The sequence below is a fragment of the Hippocampus zosterae genome, chromosome 5 (genome assembly GCF_025434085.1).
Source record: "Hippocampus zosterae strain Florida chromosome 5, ASM2543408v3, whole genome shotgun sequence".
Lineage (NCBI taxonomy): Eukaryota > Metazoa > Chordata > Actinopteri > Syngnathiformes > Syngnathidae > Hippocampus > Hippocampus zosterae.
The window spans coordinates 17,756,793-17,782,921 of NC_067455.1; the positions used below are offsets into that span (position 1 = coordinate 17,756,793).

The 26,129-nt window shown below is 44.8% G+C and overlaps 1 protein-coding gene across 1 annotated transcript; it reads right to left on the bottom strand.

Moving 5' to 3' along the window:
- Nucleotides 1-549: 549 nt before the first annotated feature.
- On the bottom strand, nt 550-24,800 carry LOC127601366 (IgGFc-binding protein-like). Its single transcript, XM_052066547.1, has 35 exons — nt 24,688-24,800; nt 24,458-24,612; nt 23,599-24,257; nt 22,649-23,082; nt 22,338-22,501; nt 20,929-21,105; nt 20,489-20,714; nt 19,377-19,622; nt 19,176-19,277; nt 18,722-18,869; nt 18,006-18,126; nt 17,550-17,879; nt 16,569-16,740; nt 16,287-16,384; nt 15,452-15,582; nt 15,148-15,317; nt 14,651-14,865; nt 14,371-14,565; nt 14,109-14,294; nt 13,555-13,988; nt 13,123-13,241; nt 12,648-12,844; nt 11,664-11,802; nt 11,179-11,361; nt 10,731-10,876; nt 9,534-9,880; nt 8,519-8,742; nt 7,785-7,926; nt 6,163-6,499; nt 5,922-6,038; nt 5,750-5,851; nt 3,037-3,232; nt 1,524-1,787; nt 1,275-1,417; nt 550-1,175 (listed from the first exon to the last, which is right to left on the bottom strand). Exons 1-35 carry the CDS (start codon nt 24,734-24,736, stop codon nt 948-950), a joined length of 7,296 nt encoding a protein of 2,431 aa, XP_051922507.1. The 5' UTR covers nt 24,737-24,800; the 3' UTR covers nt 550-947.
- Between the last annotated feature and the right edge of the window lie 1,329 nt (nt 24,801-26,129).

Below are 26,129 nucleotides of genomic sequence, written 5' to 3' on the forward strand. Positions count from 1 at the left end.
GTGTGTGTGTGTGCGCGCGTGTTACTCACCAGCTATGATATTAATCAAAGCTGCAAATCCATTCGAGCAATATTTAAAATCCTACTTTTTCAAATGTGATGCATTTTGGTATTTCATAGATGCTATTTCATTTGTATATGGTGTTGTTAATATACTAAGAGCTGTTTTTAATCCATATTTATTTGCCCCTTTCATGTCACTAAATACAATAACTCATTTGGTCACTTTAGGTCAGTTTCCATCCATCCATTCATTTTTCGATCCGCTTATCCTCACAAGGGTCGCGGGCGTGCTGGAGCCTATCCCAGCTGGCTTTGGGCAGTAGGTGGGGACAACCTGAACCGGTTGTCGGCCAATCGCAGGGCACACAGAGACGAACAACCATCTGCGCTCGCACTCACACCTAGCGACAATGTAGGGTGTTCCATTAACCTACAGTGCATGTTTTTGCAATGTGGGAGAAAACAGGAATACACCGGGACGGTGAGAACATGCAAATTCCACCAAGGGTAGAAGTCGACGCGCTAACCAGTTGACCACTGGATGAATACAATGCTGTTCATGGTCCACACGACAGATCCAGCTATCTGCAAGTTGAATATAGATCACAAGCACGCCACAAATGCTGCACAAATGTATTTAATATTGAGAAGAGAAACTGAATGGATCAGATTTTAACAGATTAATTTTCAAAGTATGGGAGCTCAAACATGTGTTTTCACTTACCACATGGGTCTTAAATGCAATTAATAGAAATGAGTCGTCATTCATTTATCACATCGAAGGTGAAGGAATACTTTCATCATTTAAGAAAGTCTGAATTATTTAATCATCCAAATAAGAATAGCGGTAATTTTACAAATTGTAAAAGTTATATTAGTCTAGCCTACTAATTAACCCACCCAAAACTGTCTTATGGTCACTGAAAAAGTTCTGCGTGAGATGAATCATTTTTTCTCACGATGGCTGAGTGATAACTGCCTGATGTCATAGCAGCCCAGTGACCCCTCGACAACTCCACACATCTGAGGTTTTCGGCAGGGCATCCTCCTACAGGACACCACCCCTCCTTGGCATGCACACAGCTGATGGCAGTCTGGCTTGAATGCCTCATCTGACTCAATGTAGTGACCTCGGAAGCGGCACCCGCACTCAGCTAGTGGCATGCAGCGACCCTTGCGGAAAAGGCAAAAGCATTGAATGAATATGTCCGACTCTTCCATGCTAACGAGGCTGAGTTGCCACGTGCAATAATAATGATCAAAGTCCCTTACCTGGCTCAAAAAATAACCGGGGATACACATGCAACCCTCACTGGGTGGAGTTTTACACTCAACAGGTGCCGATAGAGATGTGCAGGTGAGCGGACAGCCAGGAGCTGTGACGCTGTACATACTGTTGGCTGGACACTGCATCCCTGTCATACACAGTAATGGTTAAGACAGATTGCCACTCAAACACTCTCCTTTTTTTCTTTGACGCAAGTATCTGTAGCGAGTGAAGAAGAGAGTTATTGCACTTACAGCAGAGTTGCCTTGTCCTCCACGACTTCACACAGCCTCCCTTCAGCTGACACTCTTCCACATAGTCACTGATGATGTCACAGGCAGCTTCCTGTTTACCGTCAGTCAACATCATGTCATAGACACAATCTTCACGGAACTGCTTGGAATCCACCCGGCCTATGCAGTCGGCCAGGGGCCCATCCTCTGCCGTGATGATGTCACAGACTGATGTGTAGCTTGGTGGTTTCATGTCAGGGTCGGGGGGCTGGGCACAGTCCTTACCTGTCAGCAGAAGCACATCAGCGTCAATTTAATCTTACATTGCAGCAACCCTCAGGTGACAATATACTGTACGTTTTATTATGATTGTACTTTGCAGTTGGGAAAATCTGTCCCTTGCAGCGCGGTGGCCTTTTGAATTTCACTCAAATGGCTGCTGGAATTAGGCTGCCAAAAGTTAGTGTGAATGACTCACAAAGACTTGTCATTCCTCAGAGTAAATTTGAAAAGGGGTTTTCCAACTTTATGTCTATTAAGTTCCTCCGGAATGCTGAAGGGGAGTTTAGTGCCATTAGCTGCTTGCTTACCCTAACACTGCTAGGACGATTTGGTGTGGTTTAATTTTGTCAGCGGACCCATGTAGAGGTACAGTATTTAGTTAGCTACCTACTGTATGGCTGGGTGGTTCACGGTTGTCTGCAGAGCCATACAGACATATACTCATACATATAGTTGACTGATGTCTACAGAGCAATATCAAGACATACGGTACAGATACATATGGCATAGTAGACTGTGGTAAGATTTCTATTCATTGCATGAATGGTGAATGGGCTGTCAACTCTTACTCAAATTATCTTCAAAATGAGGATAGTTCGAGCGTGGTTTTTTTTCCTCCCCCTCTCCCTCCCTTGTGGTTTCTTTCTGACTTCCGGGTTGAGTGAACGCGGGCGCATTTGGCTGCCGCTGGTCAACCAGTATTGTTTTGTGTTTTTTGTTGTTGTTGTAAAGTGTCCTTAGGTGTCTTGAAAGGCGCTTATAAATAAAATGTATTATTATTATTATTACTTCTGGAGCGCTTTTCTACCTTGGGCACTCAATGCGCTTCACACTGTTTCCTCATTCATCTACTGATGATGCAGCATCGCTATATATATATATCGGCCGATCGGCGGCGGCGGAGAATACGGCGGACGCAATCATTATCAAAGACTTCCAGCTTGCGCTGGTCAGCCACTCTCACAGGCCAGGTGTGTGTGTATATATATATATATATATACACACACACACACACACACATATATATATATACACACCCATATTTATTTATTTATATGATGCCAGGCAAATAGTTCAGGGTGTACCCCGGCGACTGCCCCAAGACAGCTGGGCTTGACTCCAGCACACCCGCGACCCTTGTGAGGATAAACGAAGTCGAAAATGGATGAATTCAGGATTATATAAGGTGGTTTTTTTTCAAATAAACGTGAGCAGCACATATAGAGAGTACAAAAGTCAGTAGATAGCTTACATTCTTGAGAGCATCCTGGCCGGTTGGACACCCACTGGTTCACTCCAAACTCGTTGGCATTGGAAGCTGGCGTCCCATTGGGCAGCGTCAAGTCATCAGCAGGATTATCGTTAAAGTTTCCACAAAGCCCACACGTAGTCCCGTGATAACTCGTCGCCAACTCCACTCTGACTGCACTCGCAAAGTTAAAAGACACCTAACCATACAACAAAGAGAAATTTTATGAAGAAATATTTTCGCCATTTCAAACTCACACATCATCAAAGCAAACATAAGCTTTGCTTTGATGATGTCAAAGCAAACAAATGTTTTTGTTGTTTACAACATTTGTTTTGTTGTTGTTTACAACGGCCTTCACCCTGGGCGGGTTGAACCGACTTCTTCCTTGGCGCGCACGACATCCCTGATCATGGCGGCCCAAGCGCGGCGATCCTGTGCCAGGTCAACCGACAGCTTCAGCCAGTCCTGGTTCCACCGTCTCAGACCCACCACCTGGGGGCCGGAAAGGTACCCGAGGTCTTCTTTCATCGTGGTGGCCCAGGTCTTGACTTGTCCACCACGCCGCTTGCGCCAGGCTGGCAAAGGAGCAGGAAGGAGAACATCCCTGATCAACTCGCCCTCCTGGTGGCGTACCGCATGCCCGAACCAACGGAGTCGGCGTTGCAGGAGACACGCTGGTAAGGGGCGAAGGTGCAGGCAGCGACGAAGGTCAGCAGTGGGGACCCGGTCCGATCGGCGGCGGCGGAGAATACGGCGGACGCAATCGTTATCAAAGACTTCCAGCTAGCGCCGGTCAGCCACTCTCACAGGCCAGGTCTCACTCTCGGGTTGACCGGTAGTATCCCTGGATGAGCCGAAGCAGTTTCACAGGGATCCCGTCAGCCTTCATGATCATCCACAACACACCCCGGTCAACTGAATCAAATGCTGCGGCAAAGTCGATGAAGCACACGACTGTTGGTTGTTGGTAGGCCCATCGTTGCTCCGGGTCGATGGATTTTCATCAGGCAAAAGAGCTGGTCTACACATCCCCTTCCGGGGCGAAAGCCACCCTGAGTTGGGCGAGTCCGGTGGTCACGGGCCATCAGGAAGTGTTTCAGCAGAAGGACGACGAATGATTTTGCAGCCACATCGAGAAGGCTAATGCCTCTGTAGTTGGTGCACAGCTTCTCGTCTCCCTTCTTGAAAAGGGGTATTAACACTGCTTCGCTCCAGTCATCCGGGATGGTCTCGGACGTCCACACGGCGTTGTAGACACGACGAAGTCACGCTGCGAAGACGTCAATGTCGCTTTTGTAAACTTCCGCCGGGATGCCGTCTTTACCTGGGGCTTTATTATTCCTGAGCTGATGCAGGACGCCTCGAATTTCATCGACTGTAGGCGGGTCCGAGCTGCAGTCGTACTCCTCATCAATTGCAGGAAGCACAGGCGCCAACACTGGTGGTGGGTGATTGAGTAGGACTTCGAAGCGTTCGTGCCAACGTTGCGGTCGTTCCTCTACGGAGGTTATCACAGAACTGTTCACTGTGCAGATTGTTTCGCGGACTCCAACGGATTCCCTGCTCGCCTTCTTTACCAACTGATAAAGCTTGCGGGTATCTCCCACAGCGGCGGCCCTCTCAGTTTCTTTGGCAAAGTCGCACCAATAGGCATTTTGATCTGCCCGAATCGCCCGAGTGGTAAGTGGCCGTAGTTCGCGGCAGTTGGCTGCTCCCGTTACTGGTGCAAGCCTGGATCGTTCTGCAAGGGCCAGAGTGTTTGCAGTGATCCAGTCACGGTTCTGGCGTTTGGTGGAGCTGAGGTGTGCGCATGCAGCTGCAACGATGGTAGATTTGAGTTCCCGCCACTGCTGCTGCGGCTCATTGGAAGCCGGTTGTAGTTGAGCGAAGCGGTTTTGGACCTCCACTTGAAAATTCTTCCCTCCATCCAGCTTCAGTTTCGCGACATCAATCCGCGTGGTGCGTAATGGAGGGCGATTAACTTTAAGTCTGATGCGAAGGGTAGCACGCACAAGCACGTGGTCGGAGCCGCTCTTGCCTCCCGTGTCTGCTCCATGGTACGCCCGCGCATCGAGGACTGAACTCGCCCAACGTGACCGAACCACTATGTAGTCATGCTGGTTAGTCGTCCGCCCATCGTTCGAGTTAGGCTATTTGGGTTGCATGGGTTAATTGCAGAGCAAAAAAAAAAGATTATTCCAACAAAATGCTTCTTTGTTTCTTTAATTCACTGCACTGGAGTACCCCCTCATTGATCTGTCATCTTTTTTATGGAGGAGGCGTTTGTGTTTCCCAGTAACCCTCAGAGCTAAATTGCTGGGGAATTTATGCCCCACATAGGGTCGACTAGGGAATAGAGGTCCTAGGTGAGGAACCAAACAAAGTGCAACTCTGGACCTCCTATGGTAAGAAACAAAAATGGTCCATCTTTTCTCCCCCCCGATTGCAGGTGACCCAGGACACACTGCAAAATCTATGTCTGGAGTTTGGCACGGGAATTGTTGCATCTGTAAGCTTGCAGCTGATGTGGCTTGCCATTTTTTTTTCAATTTCTGATTTGCAAATTCCACTTTCGTTAATTTCAAATTACGACTGTTGTGGATTGTCCCTCTTCTTTTGTTGCCCGCAGTATGTCTTTGATAAAATGATTTTTTTTATTAGAGGGGACGTGTTGGTACCACAACGGTAAATTGTTTTTGAAAGTTTTTCATACCTTTAAAAATGTGGTTTCAAGGACAGCCAGCCTGTACCTACGATAAACCTGAACCAGTGATTGATTGGATGAGAAGGGCAGAGAGTTTTTTAGCCCATCCACCTGCAGCAAAAAAATACACGCATTATTTAAATTCCGTATGTGTGTGTGTGTGTGTGTGTATGTTTCTTACCAGTACTTTATATGGGGAGTCCACTGAGAATTTGTATGTGTTTCCAAAGACTTTTACAATCACCACTTTGGCATAGGAAACTCTTTTGTTTCCACGATTGTTATTTTCCAGGTTTACCTAGAATTTACACATAGATCCGCAAGAGTGGGTAAATTGAGTGGAGAGTGCAGAAAAACAGAAGAGGTGACATCAGTCATTTTCCATGTGCAACAACAAATCCTCTATTGATAATGTACGGTACCTCAAAGTGTTGAAGACCGTCAGCGTTTTTACACACAGTGGCCAGCCGGTAGACGCAGTTGCCTTGGAAGTCAAATTTTAATCCATCAAAGGTGTAGAAGTGAGGATCTCCACGTGCAGAGCAGGTTTTGAAGCTGATTGGATAACAGTCCTGGACTCCATCCACAACTTGGCACCGTTCGCCAGTTTGACATCCCTTTGGCTTACATTGTACCGTTTGTGTCGCAGCATCACACACACATTGTTCTTTACACTTTGAGTCCGCCCAGAACACCTCACCCGGCAGGTAATAGTAGCCATCATGGTTACAACCACAGCCCTTCTCCTTTTCAACACACCTGAAAAACATCACAATGGATATTATAAGAATGACATGTGACAATTTTTTTATTTGCCTACAAGTGCTTTTCATACAACTACTAATGTAATCTAAATAAGATTTTACGACTGCGTTAGTAAGCCCAGCGACCGGCCTCTTCCAGCTCTGCTCCGGCGGTGCAAGCCCTGCGGCCGCCCTCGGAGCCTGCTCTGGCGACGCAAGCCCTGTGGCCGATGTTAAATGGATGACGAAGACGAGATAAGAGGCTACATGGACGTCAATGCCATCATTGTCCACATAGCAGCGTGTACGGCAATACTGCTGAAGAGGATTGACAAGCTCGCGGGTGGGCGAGAATGAAGATCAAACCAGCCAAATCTCGTAGCCTGCCTCTCACGAGTCAACGTGTCAGAAGCAACTATTAGAACAGCAAGGAGATATCACTGCTGGCAATCACCCTGCTGAATCTACACAGCAGACCTCTCGGACAGGCAGATGTTGCAACTGCCACTGCAAACCATTTGCATCGGATACAAGCAGGAGAAGTCTCAGTGCGTGTTCTGGCTGAGGGAATCCACTGACCAATTAATGAGAGCAGCTGCCCCAACAGGGAGGAAGTGATAAGCCCAGGAAGAGGCTGACTGGGTAATCAGCTGGCTGAAAAACTGCTAGCTGGTAGAGTGCTAGAGGCTTGAACAGGCCTCAGGAGGAGCGAGATCCCCCTCTTCTGGTCAAAGGCCTTCAAGTAAGCGCGGACAGCCCTGGTGGTGCCAGATCAGGAGCGCCTCAGCATCAAAGCAGCATTGCAGAGCCAAAAAGGATGTTGGATCATGGAAAGGTGTCACAGAAAGGCTCCTGTCATTGTCTTATCCGTGGAAAATCCCTTAAACTAGGATCAGATAGTTGATCAGATCCACCTCCTACAGTTTAGTTAGCCCTTGAAACCTCCACCAATGGTTTGCATGTAGCAAATTCCACCGGGCTGCAAGATAGCATTGTAGCAAAACCGCTATAGAGGGCAACATGACGTGGGGTTGTGAAAGTTGGTAGAGATGGTGCAGTCATACATAAAGGAGGGTAATGTTAGATTAGGCCTCTTGGGCGCATTTGTTTAGACACCTGACTTGAGCTACGTCGTTGTCTTGCTGTGACCGTTCTCTTGTTTTCACTTGGCTTACCTTTTCTATGGCATTCTTGGCATACATACAGACCACATAATGACCAACGAATAAAATTAGGGCAGATATTTTAAATTAGGTCACATTTATCAGATGGAGATGGGGGGGAAAAATGTTGATATTAACCCATTTCGGCTGAGTACATATCCCTGGTCACAGAAACAGCCCTCAACGCAGGCCTTGTGGCAAACCTCTGGCTGAGCACCGCAACTGGCTGGACAGGCTGGGCCACACACCTCATAATGGCTGTTGGCTGGACATTCAATAGCTGTAGGGACAGAGACAGAGCATGTGTGAAAATACTTTAGTTACCGTTTGACTATAACCATTGATAAGTGAAACAATACAATAATAAAGACTTGAAGAGTCTTCTTTTACAAGGACAGCAAAATCCATTATGAATTAAACAAACCAAAAAATTGCGCACAATTTTAAAGGGTGTCAATTATACCAATTGCAGGCCGGCCTAACCCTCATCCCATGTGAATGGTATCTATCGACTGTCTATGGCAGCGGTGTCAAACACATTATTGTCGCAGGCCACATTGTAGTTATGGTTTGCCTTGGATGGCCGTCATGAATTTTGGGAAAACATATACATGTTTAATCACTTCCACATATTAGATACAGAGCGCACAACAAATTGATGAATAAAACTAGTTTTAAAATCAAAAGTCAAGAATAATGACTATTATTGTGGATTACATATGACAATTTGAAATTTTGGTTCAGACTTTAACAAGCATCATGGAACTTGACATGCTTGATTTGTTTTCGCGGGCCACACAAAATGACGTGGCGGGCCAGATCTGGCCCCCGGGCCTTGACTTTGACACCAATGGTCTATGGGAAAAACTTACTGCAATTGGCCAGTTGTCTCCACGGCAACATGGTTGCTCCAGCTTCCTGGCACTCAGCAAGGTAATTGCTCAGGGACTCACAAAGTACTTCATGTCGTCCTGCGTTGACACAGACGTCGTACAAGCAGTCTGACATAGGCTCCCCGACTGGAACACTTGCATGGCAGCGAGAAAAAGGACCCTCTTTATTGCCAAGGATCCCACAGAATTGAGGACCAGTGTATCTGAAAGTAAGAATAAAGGGATATAAAACACATTTCTTTTTTAAAAACTGTCCGCTTTGTACCGTAAAAAACAATGATTGAATTATGTGAACATGTCCAAATTAATGCATGTCCAAATAAATTTGCTCTGGGGCCAAATACAGTTCATAAAAATGGTTGACAAGTACATTAAAATACAATTTCAATGGGACAATTGTGAAGAAATGACACCTTGCTGTCATGTAAAGTTGTCATTATACTGATTGTTTATTCATTCGTTCATTTTCCGATCCGCTGATCCTCACGAGGGTTGCGGCGGGTGCTGGAACCCATACCAGCTGTCCTCAGGCAGTAGGTGGGGGACACCCTGAATCGGTTGCCAGCCAATCGCATGGCACATAGAGACGAACAACCATCCACGCTCACACACACTCACACCAAGGGACAATTTTGAGTGTTCAATCAGCCTCCCGTGCATGTTTTTAGAATGTGGGAGGAAACTGGAGTACCAAATGTGCCTTCAGTCAGCACTGTACTGGACAAGTGGTTTGGTCCATTCTGAACTCAGAATGGGTCTCCAAGATAACTATGATACTATAAGAAAATGCGTTACAGCTCCAGTCTCGATGTCTTTATTTGTCATTGATTACAATGAACAGGGTAACAAGGTTCGTACCTGCTCGTGGTCACTTTTTGCCAAGCTTTTGTTCACGTAATACACTGTCGATGTCGATCTAAAGGGTGTCCGTTGCCAAGACATTCTCCCAAACTGACCTCAAATCTCTAATCGGATGTGATCTGATGTACGTTACCTTAAGCGGTCCTCTTCAGAGCACCGAGGACACACGCCATCGCAGTAATGGTAACAAAATGGGTCACCATCAGGGACGCTCCACGTTCCCGCCCACTCTGTCACATTGACTGCGGTGGCTCCTCCGTGAATCGTCATCTCATCGTCCTTGTTGCCATTATAGTTACCACAGAGCCCAGCCACATTACCATAATAGCTGCTGCTGAGGGAAACCATGACCAGTGTAGACCAGTCAAATGTGACAGTTACTCCAATATCGCTCATCAGGATGCCTCTTACTCCTGACTCGGTTATAGAAATGCTGCCTCCGTCTAAGAAGACTGGGAGACCAGTCTTTATATTATCCACCTAAAGAGGGAAAATTGAGAGATATAGAGTGGTATTAATTGCACTGGTCCGGTATGTGAAGGCATGATTCCCCGGAATGACTGAATCTGAATAAAAATTGTGCTGTGATAAGCATGGTGCTGACAGAGTTAATCGAGGTTCCTAGCAATCTGAAATGATCGGAATAAACCCACTTTCAATTGTGTTTTTTCTCGACATCAACTCGCTTATTGTAGCCAAGTTCCCATGACACATGTAGTTGTATTGCATTTCCCCAAACTGTACGGGCTGTAGCATGTACACATACTTAGTGACATGACGACGAGATCTGGGCACAAATAGGTAGCGACTAGAATAGAGAAATGAGTTGACCGTTAATGAATGCCAAATCAGAATTTTAAGATTCGAGTCAGAACGGGTCACGCCAAAACAACAGAAACGGTAGCGTTGCTTTACACCGTCAGTTCTGTTTTCGGGAAAAGTACAATTACCGTAGTAAAACAATTTGAGCTGATTTAGGGACTCGCTGATTAAAAAGTAAATGATTCGCGAATGCGGATTTTGGCTGTGAGTCTAAGCTATGTTTACGACCACTCATTGATGCTTCATAAGAAAGACTGACATGGCAACCATCCAATAATTACAGAGCCAGCCTATAATGGTACAGTCAGAAAGAGCAGTCAGGTAAGACCTGAAATGTGAATCGCAGCACAGCAGAACGACAACATGCCAAAACAGACAATTCATTTTACAATCATCCAGTCGCGCTTGGTCACCTGCAGGGTTCTCGCCAGATCTTCCGGCTCCGAAAAGAAACATTATACTTTACAGTGATTTTCCCTACATTTCACCTCAAGCATTTTAGACTTACCAACACAAAGCCTCTTTCATCCCTTGGAATGGAGATGGTGCGGCCCAACAACTCCACGGAGGCCGAACGCACAAAGGAGCCTTCAGAGTTCCCACGGAGCTCATTTTTGGTTGTCACAGTTACCTCTGGCAGGGAGGGATCAGCACCTGGTGTGGTTAAAACAAGTTCTTTTGTAACACACATAAGATCAGGAGTTCATTGATATCTCCGTCCCAAATATGTTTGATGTTCAGACAGAGGCTGTGGGTGGGCTAGGAGTCGGGGAGGGGGGGGGGGGCAAAGTCAGCCGGGCTCAATCTTACTTGGGAAATGGATGGATGGTGAACTCCACAAACCTTCACTGACTCCATTATTGATTAAAACTTGCGATTCGACAATGTTGCCTGTAATGTTAAACCTCAAGCAAACGGAACAGACAGTAACTGAAACAGTTACTTGAATTACAAACCTGTGGTATTGACAAGAACGTATGAGCAGGTTCCTTGAAAAGAGAAACTCCAGCCATCAAACGTTGTGTAATGCGGGTCGCCAAAAGCCCAACATAGAACAGTGGCATCGGGCACGCACACTCCTTGACCTTCTGAGACCTCACAGTGCTCTTTTGCCCTGCACACAACTTCAGCACAGGGGTCTGCAAAAATAAGAAAATGTCAATGCAACAGAATTTGAATTACCAGTTGAAATTATTCAGTCATGTTTTAGGTGAAATATTTTAATTTCCGAGACAAGAATTCTGATATCGAGCTCTCAATGGAGTGTGTCGCTGTTAAGTCTGCAGGAGAGGCACGGGCAGAGTTACATACATTCTATTTATTTCAAATAAAATCAGTATGAGAGCATGATGAGGTCGAAGAGAGCCCAAATTGTAGTTTTTCGCCTTATTTCCATGGAGTGACATCTTGAAGATGTCCTTGGACTGACCCGACCACTAACCTGTGGAGAAGCAACCCATAATCCCATCCTTGGTGGTGCACTCTTCCCCCTCCTGGCAGCTTGTGGGTTTACAGATGAACTGGCCAGACTGGCAGACGCAGTGCTCAGAGCAATCTTCCTTTAATATCGGGGTATTTGACTGTCAAGATGTTTTTCGAAGAGGAAGAAAAAAAAAGAGCTTCGGTCAGCGGTCCGTGCTAAACTTGACATGGAATATATGAAAGAATTCTATGAATGCATGAATAGGGCTTTGAGCAGTCGCATGCAACATTTTATCATCTTTGTGTACGCGTGGTCATCATAATATCGAATGTTTGTGGCATGACCTTGAATGGGAACGATTATCAGTGGAGACTATTCAAAGAAAAAAAGAAAACTGCTTTCCTGCAATCTGTAAAAGCTGAATCCAATCGCTTATATTGGTTGAGAAAAACTTTTTAGTTAAGGAGTCCTCCTATTTATGTCTCTGTCGGGTGTGTCCCCTGGCGGGTGTTCAGTCACCAGCCTCGCATGGTGACAACAAGGTTGTTGATGGTACAAGATGTGCCTGGTAAATGACAAATTTGCTTTAGAAACTTTTCTCGTGGCTTGAGATCATCTTTTGGGGGAGAGCTATCAGGACATTGTTGTAAACAGACACCGATTGATTTCCTACCAGGGAACGAACCAGCTTTTGTCTGGGAGTACTGATGGAGTTTCAAGTGTGTTGTATGTTTCGAAAAAAATCCTTCCGATGTTCTCTGATCAACCAGCCACGTAAACGACCACCACATTCCGCCTCCTATTTTAACATCTGGCGGATTTGACAAAGGCCCGTTGAGGATACCCAAAGTTAGTTAGAGCCATCCCGATGTGTGCCGCCTTCTTCCATTGTCACTGATAGGAATCTCCTCCCCGCTGTCGTTGAGGGTTGGGTTACCCCGCTCCTTCATCTAGTACGAACCAAGGATGAGGGAATGGACATCATTTGTTGCTGAAACTGACCTTGTAATAGTGCCCGTCCACTACGCAGCCACATTGCTCCACAGGCACGCAACGGTCCCCATCTGACGTGAGTCCATCGTCACACTGGCAGCCCTCTTGGCACACTGGGCAGGGAGCTGACCTTTCCAGAGAGGCACAGGTGGACGAGCAGGAGGAGGAGCACAGCTCATAGTGACTCCCTGCTCGACACTTCAGAGCTACAACGATAAAGAAGACCGTAGGAAAATAAAGTTGACTGTTTACATTGCAATTACCGGTTTCAATTTGAAAATGTTCATTCATCAAATGTTTGGGAGGATGAAAACGCATTTGCGTGGAATCGATTTGAAGGAAAACATATTGTAATGATCATCACCAAAAATGACCAGTTGAGAGGGTAAAAAAAAAAGTCAAACAAGGCTTGAGGATGAATAGATCTCCAATTCTCACCAACGCATGTACATCGGCAACTTTCAACAATTCACATCAGACTCACGACAGAAAGTGTCACTCCTCCATCTGTTAATCTTGGTGCCGGCTAGTTGGCAAGCGCCCACATAATTCTGAATGTGACGACACAGAACCTCCTGGTCTTTTTCTCCTGAGGACATTTCCCTTGGGGGGGGAAAAAAAGTTGATTTTCATATTTAGGAAACAATCAGGACAAACACTGCAAAATACACAGAACAATTCGATTAGAAACAGTAAGACAAAGCTTTTTTGGATCGTAACTAATGGTGTGTTGAGCCTTTTTACGGGGGAAAGTGTGTTTTTCGACATAGGTGCGTCGTCCCTTTAGGGTGGGTTTCCAACATTATCGTGTCACTCTTTGGTAAATTTCACACGATCGTGCTGCTATGACACAAATAGCCTTCTTTGGGCGGGATACTGGATCAGTAGTTGTTGAGTTGTCAGCAGATTTCCAAACCTGACACAAGCGTCAAAGTGAGGCACCGGGGACACCGTGGCGTGGCATCCTGAAAACGGCCCCTGCCGAGCTCTGATGATGTCGCAAGCCTTTTCAGCTTCTGGGGTTTTTTGTCCATTCGGGTCAGGACAGGAAGTATCTCCGCAACCCGTCTCACAGGTGACGTCATCCTTCTCTACGATGAAATCGGAGGTGCTTCCCGGCTTTGCTTCCTCCGATGCCGGGTCATCTGATGACTGGCCATTATAGTTGCCGCAGAGACCAGATGGTAAGCCTTGATAGGTGGATGGGATCTGTAACACGATGCCCGCTACGGCGTCATAAGTCAGCTTTAGATCAAAGTCCGTTTCGATGATGATGTTGATGCCATTCTGATACGCTTGCACGTTTCCATCTGCCAGTGACGCAGGCAGGGAGACTCTGATGCCATCCACCTGACTCGCACAAACGCACAGAGCGAGTGTAATGTGTTTGGTGGCACTTTGTCTTGCGCGGAAAACACATTTCATGTGACTAAATCTGGTTTGAATCAGCAACGTTTTGTGAGGTCATACCTTAATCTCCCAAACAATCCCAGTCTCCATGGTGATCTCAATGTCATACACTTGGAGCTCCACGCTACGAGAAAAATAGCCGTCTTTGTCGCTTACTTGGTGAAGCAACACTGAAAAAGGGGCCATGTTTTCTCCCGCCTCCACCTCAGACAACTTGAACAAGCAGTTTCCCAGCAGAGGATATGCCTAGACGACAAAGGATTAGACCATCATTTTCAGAAAAAAATGGAACTCCTCTTTAGGATAGGAACACTTCTTTTACCTTCCCGTCAAAAGAGAGAACGGATCCGACTCCGAAAACAGAACAGGAAGCAACACTTTTGGGAGTGCATGAGGCCACGCCGTTTGTCACAACGCACTTTTCGTGATGTGAACAGCGAAATTCGGGGTTACATTGCACTTGTCCGTTGTCTCCACAGACACACTGAGTGTTACACGATTCTCTGGGATAAAAAACCTAAAAGAGGAGGACAGATAGACAAACATCAGTGGCAATACACTGACGCTGCAGCAAATTAAAACACGGTCACAGATGCACTAACCTGGCCACGTTGATAATATTGGCCTTCATACTGACAACCGCATTCTGTTAGCGGAACACACTTGTCATGGCTCAGCGCGAATCCATCGTCACACACACAACCCTCAGTGCAGGGGGCGCTTTCATCGCATCCATCAGGGGGTGTCAGACCGCTGCAAGTAAGCTGGCAAGTCGGGGCACACACTTCGTAGTGACTGTTTGTACCACATAGCGGAGCTTGGAGCACAAGAGAAACATACACAGCATTGATGTTACTAAATCATTCTCAACGGTGTCGTTTTTGTATGAGGAATACAATGGTGGGACACCAACAGCTTCGGCAGGTCAGCCATCCATCTGTTTAAATTATTTTTATAGCTGGATGGGGGGTTGACTTCCCGACCTGTCCCATTGGAAGTTGTTGATCGAATCTGACAATATTATGAAACAAATTTGCTTCAATTTAGTCCCTCAATCATAGATGACACCATTGTTTCTTTGTGCGAGTGCAGGGCTTACGACAAAACTCCTCGCTTCTCCAAGTCTCCACTGTAGCTCCGGCCTCCTGGCAAGAAGTGCTGAAAGCCGAAAGGCTGTTGCATAAGGCGGTAGCATGACCTTGGTACATGCACAAATCAAATACGCAGTCTTTCAGGAAGCCAGAGTGGTCAACTTTGTTGTGACACTTTCTGTATGGACAGAGAAAGAAACAGGGTGCAGATTGTACATAATACCTTTGCTCCAAATAGCACCCTAAGACCAAACGAATTCAAACAATTTTGAGGAGTGCTAACGTTAGATGTTTTAAGAATTGGACTGTTACCCGAAAGGCCCAGATTTGTCAGCAATTCTGCCACAGTAGCGCCCTTGCTGGTAACGTAAAAGCAGCGCAGGCTCACACTCGGGACATTTATTATCAGGGCAGTCACTCATGCAGCCGGAGTCTCCTCCAGCCTGAAGAGGTGAAAAAAAAAACACGTGTCAAGTATTCCATCACCTATTGTTTGTATATTATTCATTAATGCCTTGTACAGAACTTGCCATCCATTTCCACGCATCACTTGGATTATTGTACATTACACAGCATGAATGAGAAGGCTCCTTTTGAAAATAATGACAAAGTACTGCACGGTTTTCATACTAACACAGTCGTGGCTGTGCTGTCTGTTTAACCCTTTCAGGGACAGCGGTTACTACAGCGGACAGTTTATCATGTTATCAGGTTACAGGTTGGTCGTTATTGGTGCATGAAAGGGTTAAGTGAAGATATGTGAGTGAAAGAGTGTTCTTGTGACTGTGGTTTTCTTCAGTGTAGACCTTAAATCAGGCATGTGCAGCTCCGGGCCTGGAGAGCCACTGTCCTGCCTGTTTTCCAGCTCTCTCGGCTGCAACACAACTGATTCAGGTGATCAGCTCATCAGCCAGCTCTTAAGCAGCATTAGAATGACCCTGTTTATTTGAATCAGGCTCGTTGCTCCTTGGAGAGCTGGAAAACACGCAGGACAGCGGCCCTTGAGGACCGACTTTGGACACCCCTGCCTTAAATGATTTGTGCCTTTTTTTATTTATTTATGGAAACGTCACTTTCCCGAACAATAAATGCAGAATTCAAGGAAACTAATTTTGGACTTTAGCTCTCAAGTCCTCATCATACACACCTTCCAGCTATGGCCAAATGCATTAACATGTTTTGCTTGCGTGCCGTCAGGTTGCAGCATATCATCACCAGGTTTCCCATTGTAATTTCCACACAATCCTAACAGAGAATAAACATTCAAATAACACATCAACAAAATAGTTGAATTGCATCATGGTAAGTTTTTCTTAATTAAGAGGACAAAAATAATGCTAATAAATGGGTAAAGCGTGGAAGTAAAATTTTAAAGAAAAATGTCTCTGGAAAGTACTGATTCAAAGCTAGGCCCATTTACAGGTCTTACCAGATGTAGCAGAGGAGTATGAACTGGGAAGGGTCAAGCTAACATGGCTGTTCCAGTTGAACTTGAGAGTCAGACCAAAGTTTGTTTTCACAATTCCAAAGTAACCTTGACGAAAGATGGAAAGCATGCCGTCCTCTGTGATGTAAGGTAAATTGATGGAGCGGCTGTTAACCTGCAGAAAGAAGGAGTCAAATGTGTCAAGGTCATAAAATGGTGAAAATGTCTTTTAAATATGCAGGCTTAGCACTGTGCATTTTTTTGTGATGGTGTGGTTCAGTGTTTCTAAAAAAACAATGACTTACACAATGAGTCTTAATCGGATATGCTACATTACAAACACTGCAACTGTCCCATGAGGTTTGAATGTAAACTCAGTTAAAGTAAATAAATCACAGAAGTTTCTATTTTCAATACCACGGTACTTATTCTGCCATGTAGACCGTGCGCCTCTCCTGCATTGAATTGAAAGGGAACGAGAGGTGCCGCTTCCGTTGGCCGGGAAGCAAGCCGGCTGTGGTCACGCTCACAACAGAGCAAACACCCGTTTCTGACGTCTACAAAACTACCAAAAGAAACACAATTCCACCCATGCGCACAATTAGACCACACTTTGTGCTAGATTTGCGCCGAGCACGAAAATAGGCCCCCAAATAATACACAAGAGAGGCTTTAGCTTGCCAAATAATTGTTTTTGCTCAATTTATCTGCATTTGTTTATCTAATAACTGATGACTTTATAATGGCATTAATAACCTGTTCATATCAATTCATAATGTTCTGTATTTGTGCCAAATTCGTTATGGAATATTTAGAACCAATTCTGAAACCAAGTGTGCCCCTGTTATAAGGTGGTGCTACCTTTTTGGCCCACTTTTACGATTTTAAATTGAAATCATAATGAAACACAATACATTTTCAACATGCATGAGTACACTTCACTGGACAGTGACAAAGAGTGATAAGTGCAATTATCAGGCTTACCAGAATGTTCCCCTGGTCGACGCGACTCATGCTGACCGTGTAGCCAAGCACAGTGAGAGAGACAGACTTGGCATAAGACACTTGCTTATTACGTCCTCTGTTCTCATTTTGGACAAGCACCTGGAATGGAAGCAGGCCTTGGTTTGAACCCTCAGTGTGTTGCGATAGAACATAGGTGCAAGTGCCCTGGAAGTCAAAGCGCCGATTGTCAAAGCTTCTGTAGTGGGGGTCTCCAGCTGCCTGGCATGTGGCATAGGATACTGGGTAGCAGTCTCTTACGCCCCCTTTCAAGGCACAGTGCTCCTTCTTCTTGCAGGTAACAGATGTGCACTTCAGCAGAGAAACAATCAAAGAAACCATCGATCAACACGATAACCAATTAGAAAGTCAAGTCAATAGCTATCGTTTTATCAGAAAGCGGTACTTTTCTATATTTCATGTACTACTAAATCATACCTTGACATTACCACTGTTGCACTGACACCTGGTAGTGCAAGTGCTGTCCGCCCAGAAAGCGGTGTCTGATGGGTAATATTTGCCCTGATGCCGGCACCCGCAGCTAGATTGAGGAACACATCTGAAGGAAAGACAAGGAAGCATTTGATAATGTCTGACACGCAGTGCTACCTTCACTTCTGCGAGTTTGATTTGTTCTGTCACCAAACGCGTAATTCAATACATACACTTATACAAAATACATACATTCAATACTGCCCATTCACATCACTTGAAGTAACATGAATCTTTTCCAGCCTTACCTGGTCAAAAGAAAAAAAATACAGCATCCAAATTTTGTGCTACTAAAAAGCACGTATGGTTCTATGCATTGTGAAATGTGAAAAATATATATAATTAATAAAAGCGAAGGTATAGAAGTAACTTAATTTTTTTTTCTTCACCAAAAGTCACACAAACAAGCACACTGTTGTACTCATGTGCTTGTATGAGGCCTGACTAAGTTAGTGATGTCAGAAAGTTGGAGTCAATAGGCTTGGCAACTCTGAGCGTCTCCTTCATGCTCCTTGCGAGTGTTTTCATTATGTATTGTATCGGGGACTCGTTCAAGAAACAGCCGAAAGGGCATGCGCTTGAAGTCAAGGCACCACTGTCTCGACACCGTGTCTCTTAGAGCTTCCGATGACTCTGGAACCTGTACGACATTCTCAGGTTACCTGTCTCCATTAAGCACGAGTCCTGCATCACACTGGCATCCCTCCCCACAGGGCGCAGCGCACTGCTTTTCATTGTCTGTTATCCCGCAGGAAGCAGGACACGCTGACCCACATGCCTCATAGTGGCTGCCAGCTGGACAGGAAAGAGCTGGGGAGAGAAGGCAGATCATGAAGAACAGGGTTTAGAAAGTTCTCAAGAATCTTTCTGCCCTAGAATGAAATCCTTTGTAAGATGGCTGTCAAAGGTTCTTTTTCAGCTGAGGTCATCATTTCTTTCAACATTTTGGAATTATTGTCGCTTAGACCATTTGGCTACGGAATGGTTTCCATCATTTTTTTCCCAATATTTCCCATTAAAAAAAAAGTTCCGCAAGCCGAACCAATTGCAAGGCGAACATCGTTCCCAACGGGTTGCGTTCAACCTTTAACGTTCGATTCTTATTCAGTCACTTACGACATTTGGAGACCATTCTCCACTCAGGTTTGACTTTTCCTCCCTCCGAGAGACAGGCATCATTATAACTCTTCAGGTTTTCACAGAGAATCTGTCTTGCACCTGGAAGGCCACACAATCAAATCAACATATTTGGTAGATAAATGGTTCTAATGCACCAGATATCTTAGCTTGATGAGGGCTTGCGTTTCTCTTGCTTACCCTTATTGATGCAGACATCATAGACACAGTTGTCTACGTATAAAGACGGGTTGACCACTTTGTGACAGGATGAAAACGGTCCATCTGCCTGTGTTAGTATCCCACATTGTTTGGGGTGGCGGAAGTAGGCCTGCTTCTCCGGTGAGCACGTGGGGCAGCGCCCACCACAATTATCATGACAGAACGGATCAGGATCTTTTATTTTCCACTGCTGGATCATCTTCAGCACAGCAGAGAGGCGAGACCCTGCAACATTTACATCACAAACTGCTTTGTCGATTGAATGGCGTTACAAAATATTCTTATTTTACCTTTCCAGAGGAGTTCTCAATTTATCTGTTGCAGTATGATCATTGATTTCATTTTTGTTGTTTGTATGCACAATGATATAAGACACTAATCTGGCTAAAATGAATGGACTGCAACCTACTTTTTGGGATTGTGAGAAATCCCATGTTGCATCATTTGAGGAGAGAGTATCTTCATGGCAGTCAAATGTATGCCCTTTTTTCTGTTTAATATGATCTGTGTAAATTTGAGTGTACTTGATTTTGAAATTGTAACTGCTGCTGTTCTTGACCAAGTCTCCCTTGGAAAAGAGCGCTCTCCCCCCCAATGGGACGAGCCCATTTAAATAAAGATTGAATTACCGGTAAATGAAGTATTCGGTTTGCTGAAGCTCAATATTAGTTTTTCTGGAATGACTTACACGGGTCATTAATCCAGTTAAGGGATCATGGCAGTCAAGTAATAACAGTTACACATAATTTTGATACGGTTGAAAATTAAAAAGAATGGATAGTTTGATATTTATACCCCGTTAATCATTCATTTTGACAAATGTTACCTAACATCTCTATGATCGTGAAAAATGAAATAATTGAAAAATCTTTACTCTGAATAGGGGGATGATAAATTGGAGGACAAAATAATTTCATCAGCACGCCTTGACCGAAAGACTGTTAAAAGTTACTTGACGGTTGGTCTTGTGATGTCGAATTTTTATATGGGACAACAAAAATACGCACACACAGGCTACATAAAAAAACACAGCACCATTGGCTGGGGTACTACTGAACCCCGTCCCTAACGCACACTTGCCAAAAGGTTACCTTTTGGCTCAGGCAAGTCATCTGTTTTGTCTCCATTGTAGTTTCCGCAGAGGCCTCCAAGGTGGTTGTAGTATGACGATGGCACCGTGACATAAAGCCTCATGTTCCAATCATATTTCACAGTCAGACCAAAGTCAGTTCTGAGAACTGCATACATCCCGCTATACTTCACAGAGATCTTCCCATCTAATAAGATGACTGGTAAATACTGCAGTTCACCATTTACCTGAAAGTAACCATGAAACAATCGATCACAATTTAGGCATTTGTCTTTTTTTTTCATTTCAAAGAACATGAGTTGTAGTGTAATAGTGATTTCAATTTCAACACATCTTTTCACTGTGCACCCACCCTCACTTGTCTTTTCTTTCAACTGCATACCGACCTTCATAGCGACAATTTCATATTGGACATTGTTGTCATTTTGAGTACTGTTTTACCTGGACTTGTTTTCTGTGTCTGCCAATGATAATCGTATGCCCGTGAACAGTGACGGTGATGGTCCTCACAAAGGAAACCCGCCGATTACCTCGGTGGTTATTCTTAGTGGACACGGTGAAAGGCAAAAGGCCCGGCGCCTTCTCTTCAACCGTTGCCATAATGTAAGTGCAGGAACCCTGGAAGAAATATCAGACACACAGAAACCTACGCCATCAGAGCCATTGGTTTATCAACCGAGAAAACGTAGCGGTGCGTGTTCATGGAGCTCAGCACTGAGCAATATCTCACTCTGACATGCCAAACGCGAATAGTTCTTTGCGTTGGTTTTGTTTCAACTTGAAAGCGGTGGCTTTACTTCCCCAGCATTGCCAGCAAGGTGCTGAGTAGTCGTATTCGGTATTGGACTCAGCTGTCAAATTCGCAAGTATGACAACACATGACAACATCAGAAATCATGAGTAGAATTGTTGAAGGAGGCATCATTATTAAGTTCTTTGAACACCTTGATGGCAGAAAAGAGCCAATTTACCTTCTGGTGCTTTGTTTTCTATCTATCGCATGTCATCGCTGAGCCACAGTTGGTTAACCTTGTATTAAATATCCATAAATTTTACGATTGATTTAATGTTTGAGCAGCCACTTTTTACAATATGGATTAGCTAAAGGTGTATTTTTTTGGCATGGCCCCGAGAAAGTTTATTATTATTATTATTTGTGAATAATTATTAATCTGGACAGCAGTCGACTGGTTGGCATGTTGGCCTCGCAGTGCAGAGGTGATTGGTTCGATTCCGGTTCCGGCCTTCCTGTGTGGAGTTTGCATGTTCTCCCCGGTGTTTCTCCGGGTACTCCGGTTTCCTCCCATACTCCAAAAACATGCACGGGAGGTTGATTGAATGCTCTAAATCGCCCCTTGATGTGAGTGTGAGGGTGAATGGTTGTTTGTCTATATGTGCCTTGCGATTGGCTGGTACCAGTTCAGGTTGTGTCCCCCGCCTACTACTGCCCGAAGACAGCTGGGATAGGCTCCATTCAGCAGGCCCTCAAACCGCGTGAGAATAAGCGGCCCAGATAATGGATGGATTGATGGATGGATATTATGTGGGATACGATTATCATATTTTGTTCTCTTGCATCTTGATCAGATCTGGATCTCAATGAAACTTTGAGAACTTTCCATTGGCAATTAAAGTCCTGTTAAACAATCTGATGTTTCTTGTATTGGCTACACTTGTAACATCTTGTACTTGGAAGAAAAAAAATCTGTTACGGTTGCAACATGACCGCCACCAAGCCTGACAGTACATGTGGATTTCAAAAAGACTTCTCAAGAACTGAAGAACGAAATGTGACGTTTAAGAGAGCCACGCATGTGTCACGTTATCTGATGCACAGTCAGTGACCTTACCTGGAAGTCATAACTTCTGCCATCAAATGTCAAGTAGTGGGGGTCCCCAAGGGCATGACAGGTTGCTGTGGACACATGCACACATCTTCCATCCACACAGTCTTCCATTTGTCGGCATTTGACGTCCTCACAGGGATCCTTAGGGAGTGTAGGAGGAGGGGTTCCTACAAAACACACAACGGACGCATGTACAATACACTAACTGCAAAGACAGCTCAGCCATTCACGATGGCGGGATATCTGAATTTTGTGTTAGCCTTTGCATGCATCTGATTTCATGTCTGTGTGTGTCAATCTGTGTGCGTGTGCACCTGCAGAGCAAACTCCAGCAGTTCCATACGCATGCCGACTTTTGCCACCATAGACATAGACAGCTATACGTGCGTCCCCTTCCACTGTCACATGACTCTGCTCTGCCCCCACCGCCACATTAGACCACACCCACTGTTGATCTGAAATTAAGTTATTCCACCGAGGCGACAAGCAATGCCCTTTCAGGCACACTTTCACACTTGACGAGCCCTCTCTCTCTGACAAAATGGCCACAGTGTTGGAGAGCCCATCCACTGTCTCCACGGCCCAGTCATTGGACAGCTTAGAGGTGGGGGTCAGTGACATCAGAAATGGGTCATGTGGTTTATTGTTGCTAAGGAGGAGCGCCATGACTTTCTTGTTGCTTTTGACAACTAGAGGATGTTTGTTGATCAATTTCTGGAAGCTGACGAGTCCAGCTGTCTTCAGCGTCCTGTTGGTTTAAATAAGCCATATTTTATTTCAATGAAAAGTTGTTTGCACAACACTTTGAAACACTATCCATTCTGATCGAAATTATTTCTTTTAAGGACAACAATCACCTCTTCCTGTTACCTCCTAATCACTGGCTTAGTCTTAACACGTTCAACAAAAGACAAAAGTCTCTCTACACAATTGGAAGGCAAGGTCAATCATTTTTTATGTTAGGTTTGATCTTGCTTTAGGGGGGAATTATGTTTTGAAGAGATGAAGCAAGTTCTTGAGCAAACAATGGAATTAATCTTTGTTTTTGAGTGTGGTGAACAGATGAGACACCCATGCACTTCTCATTATAGCTCTTAGACAATCAGGGGAGGGGGCGGGGGCAATTACTCCTGGATTTTCACAATCCACGTGGTCCCTATCACCTGCAAGTGGCATGGGTTCACTGTAAAGTGTGCAATGACTTACCCTAGTATACATAGCACATATGGAAGGACGTAAAAAAATTGTCAATATTCGACTCAACTGTTTGTGCGCTGAACGATGGCCCCTGTGCAGTGTGAGCTCCGTGTTGTCTTCTGCCGCTACGATCACTGCCCAGTTTGTGGCCCGGCAGCTTCCTGTCCTGGGCACCATGTAGTCCTTACCCAGACTGGCCACTGGGGGGAGCTGTTCATAGACGTGTTCGCATCCCGAACCCATTGACAGGCACTGGTGACCCGCTATGATCGCCATAGCATATTTGGACCGAACGAGGCCTGTCCAAGTGTTGTGACTCTTTATAAGGTAGGACGCATAAGGTGCGAGGGTAAAGATGACTGGCTTCCCACTTTGCCAACGCCCCCCACCGCGTAGCCTCACGTCAGCACTAGGCAAGATGGTGATGGGGTTCGGGCTTTCGCCATTAACGATAGCCAGGAGCTTGTCCATGTCACTTGAGCCTCCCCGCGGCGTGAATACTAGGTACTCTGTACCGAGCGCTGTGGTTGGAGAAACCACCGTTCCGTCGCCTGTTTTGTGGCGTCGGTTGAAAGAGACCACAGAGATGTCAGCACTGGATGAAATTCGAACCGCTGACTTTTGGTTAACGAGTTGCTGCTGCAGCTCTGCTCCAAGCGGTAGACGAACCCAACGGGTTTCACCTGCGGACAGGGTCAGCTTCGTGGAGAAGTCCACAGAAGCCACCTGCAGGTTGACGCGTTACACTCATTTGTGAAACAAGACTTAACATTATAAAACTAGAGTTACAGTGTCTATGACTACAGAGTGTCAATTAACACCTACACATCCAGATTAAAGAACAAAAATAATATCGTTGATTAACAAACTTTTTTGTCTCCCTAACATGCACTACCGACAGAAACATACTCCATAGCATTTCTGACCTGAATGTGGACATCGGCGGCAGAGCCCAAAGCTGTCAGAACTACTTCAAGTTTATGGTCATTTTCATAAAAGAATCTCTGCCAGAAGGCAGATTCTTGGTAATTTGGAAGAAATGTTGTGATGAACCCCTTTCCTGTTGAACACCCATGACAAACTGGAGAGGCACATGAACGTTATTATGCAATAATTACTGTGACCAGTTGATTTTACTGGTTGCTTAGATTGATACCTGGCAATAGTGTAGCGGCGGCCAAACACATGAGAAGATGCATTTCCATGGCTGAGAAATGAAAAAGGGAGATGGTCAGACATGTAAAACAGGTATTAAAACATGTTAGTGTGGCCCCACGCGGTTTTTGCTGCCGTATGTGTTTTGTGTGTGTGTGTGTGTGTGTTTGAAGAGCTATTTTCCAAAACGATTTCGATCTATCTAAGCATGCAGATTTTACGTGCATTTTATCAAGTCAAAACAATCATTTTGGCTCAGTCTGAACCTGATCAACAAAAGAAAATAGTCTGTACTCTATAGAATGAATTGCATTGCAAGATTACTTTTCTTGAAATGTTGCTTTTTTTTTTAGTTTTGAAAACCGGAGAGGATCGCTTTAAGAATAAAAGAAAAACATTACACAATACTCAGCATTCAAATCCTTGTTATTACCGTTCACCATCACCATATATAGGAGAAGATTACTATACCTGTGGCTAGCCATGTACTGTGTATCAGAAGATGTGGAGGGGGGGACACTTATATTCGTGACATTGTGAGGGAAAGACAGAGATGTGTGCAGAGAAAATCAGCATGCCGTTAAGGCTGAATGAAAAGTATATAGAATAATGGCGTGTTATTGTTGCGCTATGGAGAGGAATAAAAGAAAAGGTGGTGCCCGTTGAAGAAAGCTTTTGTTGAGGCAAATGCCATCCAGTCAGGATGAATTTGATGCGCGCAAACTGTAAATTTAATGTTAAGTTAGTAACATCTGACTATTAAATTGAAAAGATAAACATGGGCGTACATACACAAAATTACAATTGGAATGTAAGAATCCTGATGTGATGATAGTTTCTATTCTGTAAGTAAGCGTCAGCAAAACAGCAATACGCCTGGTGTCAAGAGTCATACAGCTCCATGGCGATGATAATCATAGTTGATATAGCCATTGTTTAACCAGTCATGGTTGGCTAAGGTTGCATGCTGGCAGTAACACATTTTCTTGTATTTGAGGAGTGGCGTACAAACGTTTAAGTCATCACCACTGAATCGCAGGGTCAAACAGACAATAATCCAGGTTTATGGGCAGTTTAGAGTATATGCAATTCGTATGAAATGAATGTTTTTGGACTCAGAGGAAGACGGACTACCTGGGTAGAAGACAGAACAGGTGGACTCCAAACAGAGGTTTTAAATAACCGTAGGTGGAGTGTCAGGCCACTTTACTATATACAGTCCTGTACTTGTGAAAGCCGTTTGAACATTTTGTGTGTTGACAATTTTAAAATTCCGACATGCATGCGCCCACATCACCATCATAGATTTAATGAGAAATGTGCATGAAGTACAAAGTACATTGAGTGAACAGCCCCTGATTAAGGAATATTACATCAAGAAACAGAACAACAAGGTTCAATTCTCCACAGAGGTAAAAATAAAAGGGACAAGTTGTCTGCAAT